This window comes from Perna viridis, chromosome 8, assembly GCF_037379345.1.
Source record: "Perna viridis isolate PV_CMFRI_1.1 ecotype Kerala chromosome 8, ASM3737934v1, whole genome shotgun sequence".
Lineage (NCBI taxonomy): Eukaryota > Metazoa > Mollusca > Bivalvia > Mytilida > Mytilidae > Perna > Perna viridis.
The window spans coordinates 21,559,023-21,571,344 of NC_142452.1; the positions used below are offsets into that span (position 1 = coordinate 21,559,023).

Sequence of the window (12,322 nt, forward strand, 5' to 3'; positions counted from 1 at the left end):
TGAATAATCCAAGAACCTGTCTAATTTGAACCCTGGGTAATCCAAAAACCTGTCTAAACAAAACCCTGAATAATCCAAGACCCAGTCTAAACCAAACCCTGAAAAATCAAAAAAACCTTTCTAAACCAGACTCTTTTTTAATTTCCAAGAAATCAATTAATATACATTTTTAACCTCTATAAACTAAACACCTTTCTATAGCAGCTTAATTTTTTTCAAGTCAAAAAGGAATTTAATTTAGACAGGCTTAAGGACATGTCATGCCTTATTGATGTATTTCTTAATTGGGAAAAGGTGCAACAACTAAGGACTCAAAAACAATAGTATTCCACTGATCAGCATTTAAATTCAATTCTACATAATTTTTATTTTATTTGTAGTGCCTTGACCGGGAATCAGATATACTGGATCCCAGATGGATTCCTGACTGGTCCTAATTTGAGACTAGTGTAAGTAAATGTTAATTTTAAGGTGTTACAGGAGGCTATATTTTAAGATGTCACATGGGATAATATATTTAAGATGTTACAGGAGACTGTATTTAAGATGTTACAGGAGACTATATTTTAAGATGTTACAGGAGGCTATATTTTAAGATGTCACACAGGATAATACATTTAAGATGTTACGGGAGACTGTATTTAATATATTACAGGAGACTATATTTACGATGTGACAGGAGACTATATGTAAAGGTATTGCTGGAGACTATATTTTAAGATGTTATAGGAGACTATATTTTAAGTAGCACTCCAGCTAAGGATCATGCAAAATGTGATTCATGGGTAAAAAGCCTACATATTTTTATTTTTAATATTTGTTTGAAATGTCATAGTAAACAGAAATAAACGTGGTTTTTCATATAACCCGTGCTCTTAGGAGATAAAAATTCTATGGCATGCACTGTAGATTTCAAAATTAAGGATGATAACTCTGTAAATGGCACTCAAATACAATAGAGTCTACTGTATTTTCAATGTCAATTATCTCCTATGAGCAGGCAGATTTGAATGAATAATTACACATTTCATAGTATAGACCCATAAAACAACTTAATTACAAAAATAAAAATATGTAGCCTTTTTTGGAGTGTATCACATTTTTCAGATTTTGCATGATTCTTACAAAGACAGCTACTTAAAATGTTACAGGAGGCTATATTTTAAGATGTCACACGGAATAATATATTTAAGATGTGACAGGAGACTATATGTTAAGGTATTACTGGAGACTATATTTTGAGATGTTATAGGAGGCTATATTTTAAGATGTTACTGGAGGCTATATTTTAAGATGTTATAGGAGGCTATATTTTAAGATGTTACTGGAGGCTATATTTAAAGATGTTACTGGAGGCTATATTTTAAGATGTTATAGGAGGCTATATTTTAAGATGTTACTGGAGGCTATATTTAAAGATGTTACTGGAGGCTATATTTTAAGATGTTACTGGAGGCTATATTTAAAGATGTTTCTGGAGGCTATATTTTAAGAGAACATATACATACTGGTTTAGTATATTTTGAATGTCAATATTATTGTATTCAAGCCTTTGACCAAGTAATGATTGGCTTCGGTCTGCTTGCTTTTGCACAAATTTATTTTATCAATAATGGAACTGTATTTTATATACCCCACATATTGTCTCAGAGATGTTTGAAGAATAGAGATAGGATACTAAGTGAAACTATTTTTCTGTTAGGCTAGGACAGTGATACTGTTTTACTGTTAGGTTTGAACTATCCCAGGAAACCTTACCAGTATGTTTTGTTTGAAATAACATACAATGCCAGAAAGCGGTAAATTCTTTGTATATGTCAGAGGTTTGTATTCCCGTTGAAATTATGTACTGTTGTTAGGTTCTCATGTATACTTTTTTGATATTCTTATTTTTGAGGGGTTGTCACTATTCTGAACTCAGTAGGCAAAATGTAACTTGGTTTGAAGTAAATTATTTTCTTTCTAATAGTTCCATTATTCTATTCTATAACAGAGATTTCTGAGAATTTTATTGCACTGCTATCATTTTTTTTGCAGGAGCCTTGGTGGAAATTCTTTCATACACTTTCCAGTTTCTGGATTTGGAAGTATACCTAGTCTTATCTATTTGTAAGATATCTAGTTTATACACTGATGTACATGAGTGTTGTGTAGAAGGTTAAGTATGTAACTTGATGTTAGTATAGTATAGTTTCCAACACATTTAAGTATAGGCACTTGATCAGGAATTAGAAGCCTTGCAGGACAGCTGGTTTGGATTCATTTGACCTAATTGGAATATATTACATTGATGGGCAGAGTATAAATTATTTGTTCTCTAAGGTAAAAAATTTAAACAGCCCGCTCCAGAATCTGCCCTCATGGAGTTTTTAAGCCTGGTTGTTTATGATGTCAGCTTGTAGTACCATAGATACCTGTGGTTACTGCAGTTGTAGGATGTCAACTTATAGTACCATGGGTACCTGTGGTTACTGCAGTTGATAGGGTGCCAGCTTATAGTACCAAGGGTACCTGAGGTTACTGTAGTTGATAGGGTGTCAACTTATAGTACCGTGGATACCTGAGGTTACTGCAGTTGGTAGGTAGTCAACTTATAGTACCATGGGTACCCGAGGTTACTGCAGTTGTAGGGTGCCAGCTTATAGTACCATGGGAACCTGAGGTTACTCCAGTTGATAGGATGTCAGCTTAGAGTACCAGAGGAAACTGAGGTTACTCCAGTTTGTAGGATATCAGCTTGTATTATCAGGTGTAACTTAGGTTGTTTCATTTGTTAGGGTGTCAGCTTATAGTACCATGGGTTCTCCATGTTACTCCAGGTTGTTCCAGTTGGTATGTTGTCAGGTTATACTACCAGAGATCCCAGGTTACTACAGTTGGTAGGGTATCAACTTCTAGTACCAGGGTTTCCAGGTTACTACAGTTGATAGGATGTTGGCTTATAGTACCAGGGATCTCAGGTTACTACAGTTGGTAGGATGTCAACTTATAGTACCAGGGATCCCAGGTTACTACAGTTGGTAGGATGTCAACTTATAGTACCAGGGATTCCAGGTTAATACAGTTTGTAGGATATCAGCTTGTATTATCAGGTGTAACTTAGGTTATTTCATTTGTTAGGGTGTCAGCTTAGAGTACCATGGGTTCTCCATGTTACTCCAGGTTGTTCCAGTTGGTATGTTGTCAGGTTATACTACCAGAGATCCCAGGTTACTACAGTTGGTAGGATGTCAACTTATAGTACCAGGGATTCCAGGTTAATACAGTTGGTAGGATGTCAACTTATTGTACATGGGGTAAATTAGGTTACTTCAGCTGGTAGGATATCAGCTTAAAGTACTAGGGGTACCAGGTTTGATACCTGGCGGGTACTTTTGTGAATTTTGTTCAGTTCATCATGGTCTAAACTGTCACAATAGGGTAGTGAGTCTTGCCACGTTACTTAATTGTTTCAAGAGAATGTATGTTAATTCCATTCAAATGCATGGAAACTTTGTCATTTACCATCCATTGAGTTCAGTATTAAAAATTCATTATCTTTGGGTTAAAAAATACAAAGTAGAAATGACAAATATATATTCCTACATGGTTAAAGTGTAATGAAAAGCTATAGATAGAAGAATTTGCAGTGTACTGCAGCATTTAGAGATTCTGGAAGTAAACAATAAAATGCAGATCTGTCTTCGAATTTCAATACGTTCTACATCGAATATTCTGTAAAGGAAATGAATCTAGAATGAGACTTACATACCCTATTATATCATTAATCATTTTCTTTGATTTGTTTTCAATTATTGATGTTATTTTTACAATTTTGTCTACATGTAAAGAAGAGACATTATAATAACAATATTCTTTGACATGCTTGGCATTTATAGCTGCATGAGCTAACTAGTATATAATTAAACCAAAGAAGATGAATTTATATATTTTTATAATCTCTAAATTCATAAATTTGTAGTGGAATAGAAGATAACCAACTTACAAGAATATCTAAAACCCATATCAATAATTTCAAGGAGACTTCCCAACTTCATCTGTAAGTATATATTGACATGATACTTTGAAATGCATTGGTTGAATTGTAGCACAGTGATGAGTATTGTTAGATAGCAAACCCTGTAAATCTGTCAACGATTGGAGCTGTTGTAAATATAAAATTATGGACTTACATATGGTCCTAATTTTTGCTATTTTCTTACAGAATAATGATAAAGTGTCTCTCAAACAAGGTTATATTTAGTATCATTTTTAAAGTTAATACCTTTTCAAATATTTAATCACAATCTTAATTGAGGAATCCTCTGTTATTCAAAATTGACATTTAACTTTTTTAGGAGTCATTTTGTGGTCATATTATATATATATGTATGTATGTACCTTTTTTCTTAAGATTAAATGTATACGCTCTTACTCTTGATGTTTTAGGAATTTGAGTAACAATGCTATAGACTATATCCAGCCTTATGCGTTCTCAGAGATACCCAATCTCAAAGTCATGTAAGTTAGCACATCATCTTTAGAAGATAAAAGTTTGAGGAAGGCAAGATTGTAATTGGAATCCTTAAAAGGTCTAGAGGGGCAAGCCTGTGGAATTGCTTAATCTGAATGTGTTAGAGATTTAATAGAACTTAAAGAGAAGTTAGGAAAAATGTAATTAGCATATTTTCTTTTCCATGCATAATTAATATGCAGATTGACTGGTAGGTCAGGATTTTTATGAAACAGCAAACATTCAATCATGGCCTCGAGAATTTTTAGTAGTACACATTTACTTTGAAATGCATTGTAAATGTAATTTATGAAAGACATTTTGAAGTGTTGCTAAGATCATAAACATATTTGGAAAAGTAGTATTTCAAAATCAATTAAAGTGCTTACACTTTCATTAATTTCATTTCAGTGAACTTCATAGGAACAGTTTGTCATCCATACCCAAAGGTGTCTTTGAGAATCTTGAAGAACTTGTTCATTTGTAAGTTCACAGGTGACATTTTAAGAATTTTTTTTCATGTAAACTTTATGATAAGTATTGCATATTTAAAATAGTTATTTGTAGCAATCTTTGTTAGTTACAATAAATATATAAATGAGCTCACATCAAACACTCTTATCAAAATGCTTCAGCCAAAATTGCTTTATGGCAAACACTTTCTGAACAAAATATTTGTGGTATAAGGGCTTTTTTGTGCTTGCTTGCTTGCAAAACTAAATGGAAAACTGGATGGGTATGTTGTTCACTTAAAGAATTCTAAGAAATTCGGAAAGGATGTGAAGACTTGGAATAATGATGGTTCAAATAGTGTAAAGGTAGATTTCTGATAAAAAAGTTGGGAATGAACATTTTAGCATCTGTTTTGTATTTCCTTCTGTTATAAATTTTAATTAGAATGTGACCACCACCTCTGCATAATGGAACTCTAAAAACAGAATATTGTGTTCTTGTAAATTTTTCTTCAAATCTTGCTAACTCATAAGTCCTATTTTGTAGAGATCTCCATGCCAACAAGCTAATGACACTTGGTAGGGAAGCATTTATAGGTCTGGAGAGTCTAGAAGAGTTCCGACTCCATTCACAGTCCCCAGCAATGACCACAATACTCTTCAACTCAATGATCAATGTTGGCAAGTCTTTGAAATACTTGTAAGTTAATTTTTTTCACTGTTATTTATGACCTATCCTAAGTAATTTTTAGGCTGTCCATACATATGCTTGTACATGCTTCTACTCAATAGATTCTAATCACATGCAGCTAACGTACCCTTCATAGGACTGACTAGAAATTTATACATTTCAGCATGCAAATTTGGTCAAAGTAAGACAAAAAGTTTTTTCTACTAGAGTATTTAGCTTTAAACTCACTGATGTTATAGTTGAAGACATCGATAGTCTTGAAGTTTTGGAAAAGGAGTATGCATTGCCTAAAAGTGAGTGCAGAGCATTTCTTCTTGAAGAGTATATGTTAGGTTAAACTGTTTCACTGTTAATGGCACATGCAGAACAGATCAGAACATAGATGTGCAGTACTTAATCAGCAGATATTGCTGAATATTCATAATAAAATTTATCATTAAAATAAATAAATAATTTTAAAAATAAATAAAATATTTATGTGTGTTTTGAAATGTGAATGCAATCAATCTTTTACATAGAAAAAAAATGGCATTTTGATATTGTTTGTTTTTGGGACTGAGTTTGTGATGAAAGTTATATTGTTAGGCATCCAAGACATTGTTCAAGTTTTTAAAGTAATTATTTGAGACACTTATTGTTATTTTTCATTCTCTCTGTGACATGTCACTTTCGATTGATGATTTTTGTTCTCATTATTCTGCAACCGGCTAACTTGAACATGAATGTTACTATAGAGTTCTCCATGATCCCTGTGGCTTTGCCTCAGTTTGAGCTGTGCTTGGTGATATATAAAACTTGTAGTATGTTATTCAGCTGAGAGTCATGAAAGTAATTTCTGTTAGATTATTTACAATTTTATATTTGTGATTCGGTGAAAACAATTAAGTCGTGATGTTAGTTATGGACAATTTGAATCATTAGTGCAGATTTATTTTAATGGAGGATGATTGAAGGGATTTTATCTACACCTCTATTTCATGGTATACATGTAATACTTGGTAATAAACAAATGCTTAAAAAGCACATTACTTTTTCAATAAATGTTAAAACTCACAATCATGTGGATATTTACTGGATTATTCTGTTTTTTATAAATAATATTTTTTTTATAGTTTTTTAAGCAGTAATGCATTGACACACGTTCCTCATCAGATATTCATGGAGAACAGCTTTGATAGTATTGAAATATTGTAAGTATGTTTCCTTTTAAAAGTGACACATCAAAATTTTTTCTACTATTAGCTTAATTTTGTTAAAGTTTCTATCTATGTTCCTGCCCATAAGCCTTATGCATATACCGGGACAGATCAAGAATTTTATGTTTGCGGTTGCATAAATAGAATTGAAAGTGGAAGGAAATGAGGCAAGAAAGATTTGCTAGTAGTCTTTGTGAAAAATCAAGATTTCATGCAAAAGGAAAATTTCTTCAGATTTTAGTGTAATGTTTTCTTGGTTTACCCCAATGAATATACACCTGATATTTGTAAACATTTCTACTTTTCTTATAAAATGTAATCTGAAGTAGATATATTGGTGTTATTTATATTCATTCATCTTATATCATTTTATGTTTCTTTTGTACTGGAAATTGATATATTCACGCCTGTTAACCTTCCCACATTTTAAGGGAGACTACCATATTTGAACTGTCACCCACAAAGCGTGTGTCTCATGCACTTATCATGCATTTTGTAACAGCCATTAAAAGTAAAAAAAAATCCCCCACTGAAAGACAATTTGAAGATGAACAAATGAACATGCAATCCCTGAAATGTGCATCCTTTCATGAAAAATCCTTTAAATAAAATTATTTTTACAACTTCTTCATTTTATGTTTTTTTTTAAGATATATTTTTAGCACAAAAATGTTCATTATACAAAACCCCCCAGATAAAATAGTTGAAATTTGGGAGATATCGCACATACTCATTCTCCAAGGTTAATAGGTATTTATATAAGATCATAACATATTTATGTATGTTATTTACAGATATTTAGACAACAATGCTATTACAAATGTAACTGCTCTTGATGAGAAAGGTTATGGGTCAACCTTGTGCGGTACCTACCGGGAGAAGGAGACCCAACTAGATCCATTCTCGACAATGAGTAGCTTACAGATACTGTAAGTGTTTATTGGATTATGAGGTCAATAGAAAAATAAGGAGAACTTTTTAAGAATTTAAAAAGTGTTATTTATGAAATGTTACTCAGATTCTGTTATTCATGGGCATGGAAATGTACTCACTAGAATGATTCCAGAACTTGGAAGGAAATTTTATAATGATTTTTAATGAAAGGATTATACAGATTCTTTAAGTAATAAGCTTGCAAAATATAAAGCAACATTTATTGTTCCCCCTCCACTCTTCTTTTATATATCTTTGCTCATGAAGTGATAGTATTGTATATATCTATTTTTGAATGATAGATGATATAAAAAATACATTTAAACATTCAATGTATGGGGTCCTATCTTCTTGTAAACCACAGTTTAGTTGTCTGAAGTTGCTGTGGCAAATTACTTTTGGTTCCTCCTAAAGAAGTGCCTGGAACTTCATAAACCAAAATTCTGGTAGGATGATACCACTTTTGGCATTATTTGTTTTAATGTACTTTCCTTTGGTAGTCCCGTGCAAGCATTGCAGTCAAAAGTTTGATAAATAGATGGCTCTTGGTTTTAAAAAAAGTTTATACAGACTTCATTTTTTCTCTTTTTTTGAGTTGATAAATTAATTTACAGTAAGTACTCCTGTCATCTGTTTTGTAGATTCCTGCATAACAATGATATCACCAATGTTACTAGCTTTGACTATTGCCGACTAACGTCACTGACACAACTTTACTTATCTGGTAATGAACTGACAGAAAACAGCATTGATGATGATTCATTTACTTGTGTTCCAACTTTAGAAAAATTGTAAGTATAGTTGTTATTATTGTAATTATTGTATAAAACATTTTTCTGTGTACTAATTTTTGTTATTTTTGCTCTTGACAGACCTGACTTTGTTTTCTGCTTTAAATAAGAACTTCTCTTTTATCATTGTGATTTCTTTTTTACTGCACATTTACTTCAAGTATGCTCATTTCTACTTAATTGTTAGTTGAACTAGTAAAATCAGGTCTTTGATCAAATAAGAGGGAAAAATAGTATCTGCAAAATTGTTACCTACAAAAAATGTTCACTGTATAGTACAGTAATCATTTAGCATTATTTCTCTCTTTATCAGCCAATATAACTGTTTTAATTTTATTGTTATTTTAGGGCAATAGGATCTAACTATATACAGTATGTTCCACCAGCTTTGACCAATGGTACTAGGTTACCTGCCCTTAGAATTCTGAATATACCTTACAACAAACTGACTGCCATAGAGACTGGAATGTTCTCTGATATTACAACACTTCGCTACTTGTAAGGATGTTTATGTAATTCATTTCAGATGCTAGTTTTTGATGGACATACAGTCTATCTGTTTATAATAACTTAAAAACTGGTTTAGGTTTCTTATTACGTTTATGACCCTGCATCTTAAGGGAACATATTGTTTTACCCCATCCATCCTTCTGTCCATTTGTCCATCCTGCACATTTTCTAAGGATTACTGGTACTCATAAATGCTTCCATAAATTAAAAAGTGTATTTATTCATAATGGGAAGCTTCTTATAATTTTTTGACAAATTCTAATTTTTTGTTTTTGAATTATTAAAAGTTTTGAAAACTTGAAAATTCTTTCACCAATTGTGATGAAACTTTGAGAAAGTGAAAGCATCCATTGTGGAAAGCCCCTTTTCATTTTTTGAATAATGTCCAATTTTTGGCCAGGTTGCACTTGTGTAAAAAAATTTCAGAAACTTGTTATGAGCAAGAACATCATATGTTGTGTATATTTTCAGGAAAATTTTATTATCTAACTTTATGGGAATTATGGTCTGTAGTTTTGAATATCCATAACACTTTTTTCATCACATATTCCTCAGCAACTGTAAGTCACAGCTGCAGTGCGAATCAGGTCTAGACATCAGTTGGTTTAGCTTAATTGTTCAACATTTCCTGTCAAATTAAAAATTTTGTCTTACATTTTTCTCATCAATATTTATAAAAATCACAGCCGCTAGATATATGGTACACAACTTCAATATGGGGACCTATATTGTGGGGTGTGATTTCAGGTCAGTCACCAAAATAAGTGATAGAAACAGTTTATGCTATGAACATTACTTTTATGGCAACTCAGCCATTTCTGTCTTATTTTGAGTTCCAGAAATTTGTTCCTGGAAGAACAGGATGTTTCCAGTTATCACATAATACCTCAAAAAGGCTTTAAACAATCAAAATGAAACTATGTGGAAGTGTATATGTTTATTGTGGTTAAAGGTCCCTTTGATTAAAAAATAATTCTGTTTTTTAGTTTTAAGAACTCAAAAAAAAGCTTGCATTGATTCAAATAAAACTGGGAATGGGATATATTGAAAATGAGAAGCTCCCTTCAACTTTTTATAAAATTCAAATTTTTCACTTAAAAACACCTGAAGCAACTTGTGTGGTACTTAAAAATTTTGGCATTAGTATTTGATCTAAATCAGCCTGCTGAAAACAATACTGTTTTTTATAAACCTTTTAAAAATTATTTCATCGTTATTCATTCTTCTTCATGCATATGCATGTATTTATGAAGGATTGATAAAAAATCTACTGAGCAGATCAATGAAAATTTTTTTTCTCACCTTTCCCAAGTGTTGGTAAACAAATCTTTCATGTGCGGGGGCATCTATGTCTCCTACTTTGATTGTTTAGGCTAAACAGTCCATGTGGAGTGTGTGGCATCATTTTTTTTATGGAAAACTTGGCTTATTGGAAGGAAATCTCCTTTTTTTCTGTATGTTTATGTTTTACATTTCAGAATTCTTCATCCTGGCTTCCCTCCCCAAGACTTCTGCCTCCTGACCCCTTTCATTTAGCCCCCAGTGATGGTTCTCAACCATAATCCCACTTCTTGTATTTTTCTCTACCAATACCACTCCTTCAACCACTATTCCCTGTCCCCTCCCTCACCATTCCCCACCCTTCAACTACTGATTCCTGCCCTGTTAACTCCCATATCCATCCTCCCATATAAACCACAAATAGAAATAGTCTCAGGCATATCATATTTTGGTAACTTTGCTGTTTGTTGTATGAGAATAAAGTGTTTTACACATTATAGCCTCATATGCACAGCTCCTCCGAAACAGCTCAAAGAGATTTTGTTGAAAGTTAATTGTAGGGTAGGCATTATATGTACATGTGAAAGAAGAAATAAAATTAAAGGGAGGTAATTGAACAAAGAATTAAACTTTCAAAATTAATTCCATTCCCTTTGTGAGCTTATACATGTACATGTATTTCAGGAGGTTGTATAGTAACAAGATAATATCAGTTGAGGATGGTTCCTTCCCTGAAAATATATTTCAAATGTAAGTAAAACAAGGTTCATTACATTAAAACATTCTGGACAACTGCTTGACTAAGGAAAATGATAATGATAATAATAAGAAGAAATGATACAAAAGTAATAAGTCCCAATTTTGGTGTGGGCTTCTATATTACATTTCATTATCCTGATGCCCCTAGTAAACAATTTTCTGATACATATATTTGGTATTCTTCAATTGATAATTTCCTTGTGAAACTGGATTCTTTAGTAAACTCAGATTTAAAAATTATCCCATGCAGGTAGTTTAGGAGTTAAAAAAAATCAGTTATTTCGAATGAGTGATACCTGTATTGCAAAAAAATGAAAAATTTGATTTTGAAGAATTCTAAAAGCAAAGATAATGATTTGTCTATCCGTACACTCTCTCATTGATTCTTTAGACTCGAAAAAATTTCAGCAGTTAATCCTTTCAGTCTATTTTGGGGTAAACTTCATGACCATTTGTCAAGTTGTATGATATCTAGGAGGAAAATATTTGCTACAGGTTTTCTAGAAACAAAGTGGAAAAAACTGCATGAAACTTCATGGTTTACAATGTATGCAAATGAGCTTGTATAAAGTAAACAATATACATGTATGTAAAATCTTCAAGTCTAAAAATGAACTGCATGGCCAAAATTTCTTTCTATTTCAGAGATCTTAGATATAACAACTTTAGATTTCTCCATGAGAGTCAATTTTCTTCCCTCGGCAACCTTAACGAATTGTATTTAGACAGTAATAATATTGACTACCTTCCTGACAATGCATTCAATGGCTGTACTTCTCTTGTAAGTCTGTAAGTATGATTTCTATATGATACATTGTACCGGTGCACCTGGTCCATGCTCCCAGTTTTTAGTGGAGTCCGAGTTGCTCATTTGCTTTTGTTACCTTGTATGTATGCATGATTTTAGTTACTTTATGTTCTTTGTTGGGTATGTCTGTTTTCCATGTCTGGTCTTTGTCCCCGGATTACATTCTTTTGATTACTGCTATAACCTTGGTTCCCTTGATTACTCCTTGTGATAATTTACAGAGAGAGGGAAACAAGTGAAAGTTTCTTCATAGTAAATTAAGTATCATGAGTATTGTTTTAAAGGAGGAAGAAGAGTTGCCCCTTTCTTCTTAGTCATTATAGAAAACTGCTTGTTTGCTGTTAACCTGTACAACAGATGATAGGGCACAGATGCTTTTTTACTGTCTGTATAATTTGTAATGTAAACT

The 12,322-nt window shown here is 32.3% G+C and overlaps 1 protein-coding gene across 6 annotated transcripts in view; it reads left to right on the forward strand.

Annotated features, from left to right (window-relative positions):
- Positions 1 to 12,322, forward strand: part of LOC148609817 (uncharacterized) — a 70,363-nt gene that overhangs the window by 8,489 nt on the left and 49,552 nt on the right. For 3 of the 6 annotated variants that reach the window (XM_088541111.1, XM_088541114.1, XM_088541116.1), the window contains 12 exons: positions 381 to 449; positions 2,038 to 2,109; positions 3,962 to 4,039; positions 4,429 to 4,500; positions 4,904 to 4,975; positions 5,492 to 5,644; positions 6,748 to 6,825; positions 7,626 to 7,760; positions 8,406 to 8,555; positions 8,904 to 9,053; positions 11,031 to 11,096; positions 11,751 to 11,894. In XM_088541111.1, coding sequence (XP_088397237.1) covers positions 381 to 449; positions 2,038 to 2,109; positions 3,962 to 4,039; positions 4,429 to 4,500; positions 4,904 to 4,975; positions 5,492 to 5,644; positions 6,748 to 6,825; positions 7,626 to 7,760; positions 8,406 to 8,555; positions 8,904 to 9,053; positions 11,031 to 11,096; positions 11,751 to 11,894 — 1,239 coding nt within the window. The remainder of the gene's footprint in view (positions 1 to 380; positions 450 to 2,037; positions 2,110 to 3,961; positions 4,040 to 4,428; positions 4,501 to 4,903; positions 4,976 to 5,491; positions 5,645 to 6,747; positions 6,826 to 7,625; positions 7,761 to 8,405; positions 8,556 to 8,903; positions 9,054 to 11,030; positions 11,097 to 11,750; positions 11,895 to 12,322) is intronic. The other 3 variants (XM_088541112.1, XM_088541113.1, XM_088541115.1) reach the window with 3 other exon arrangements.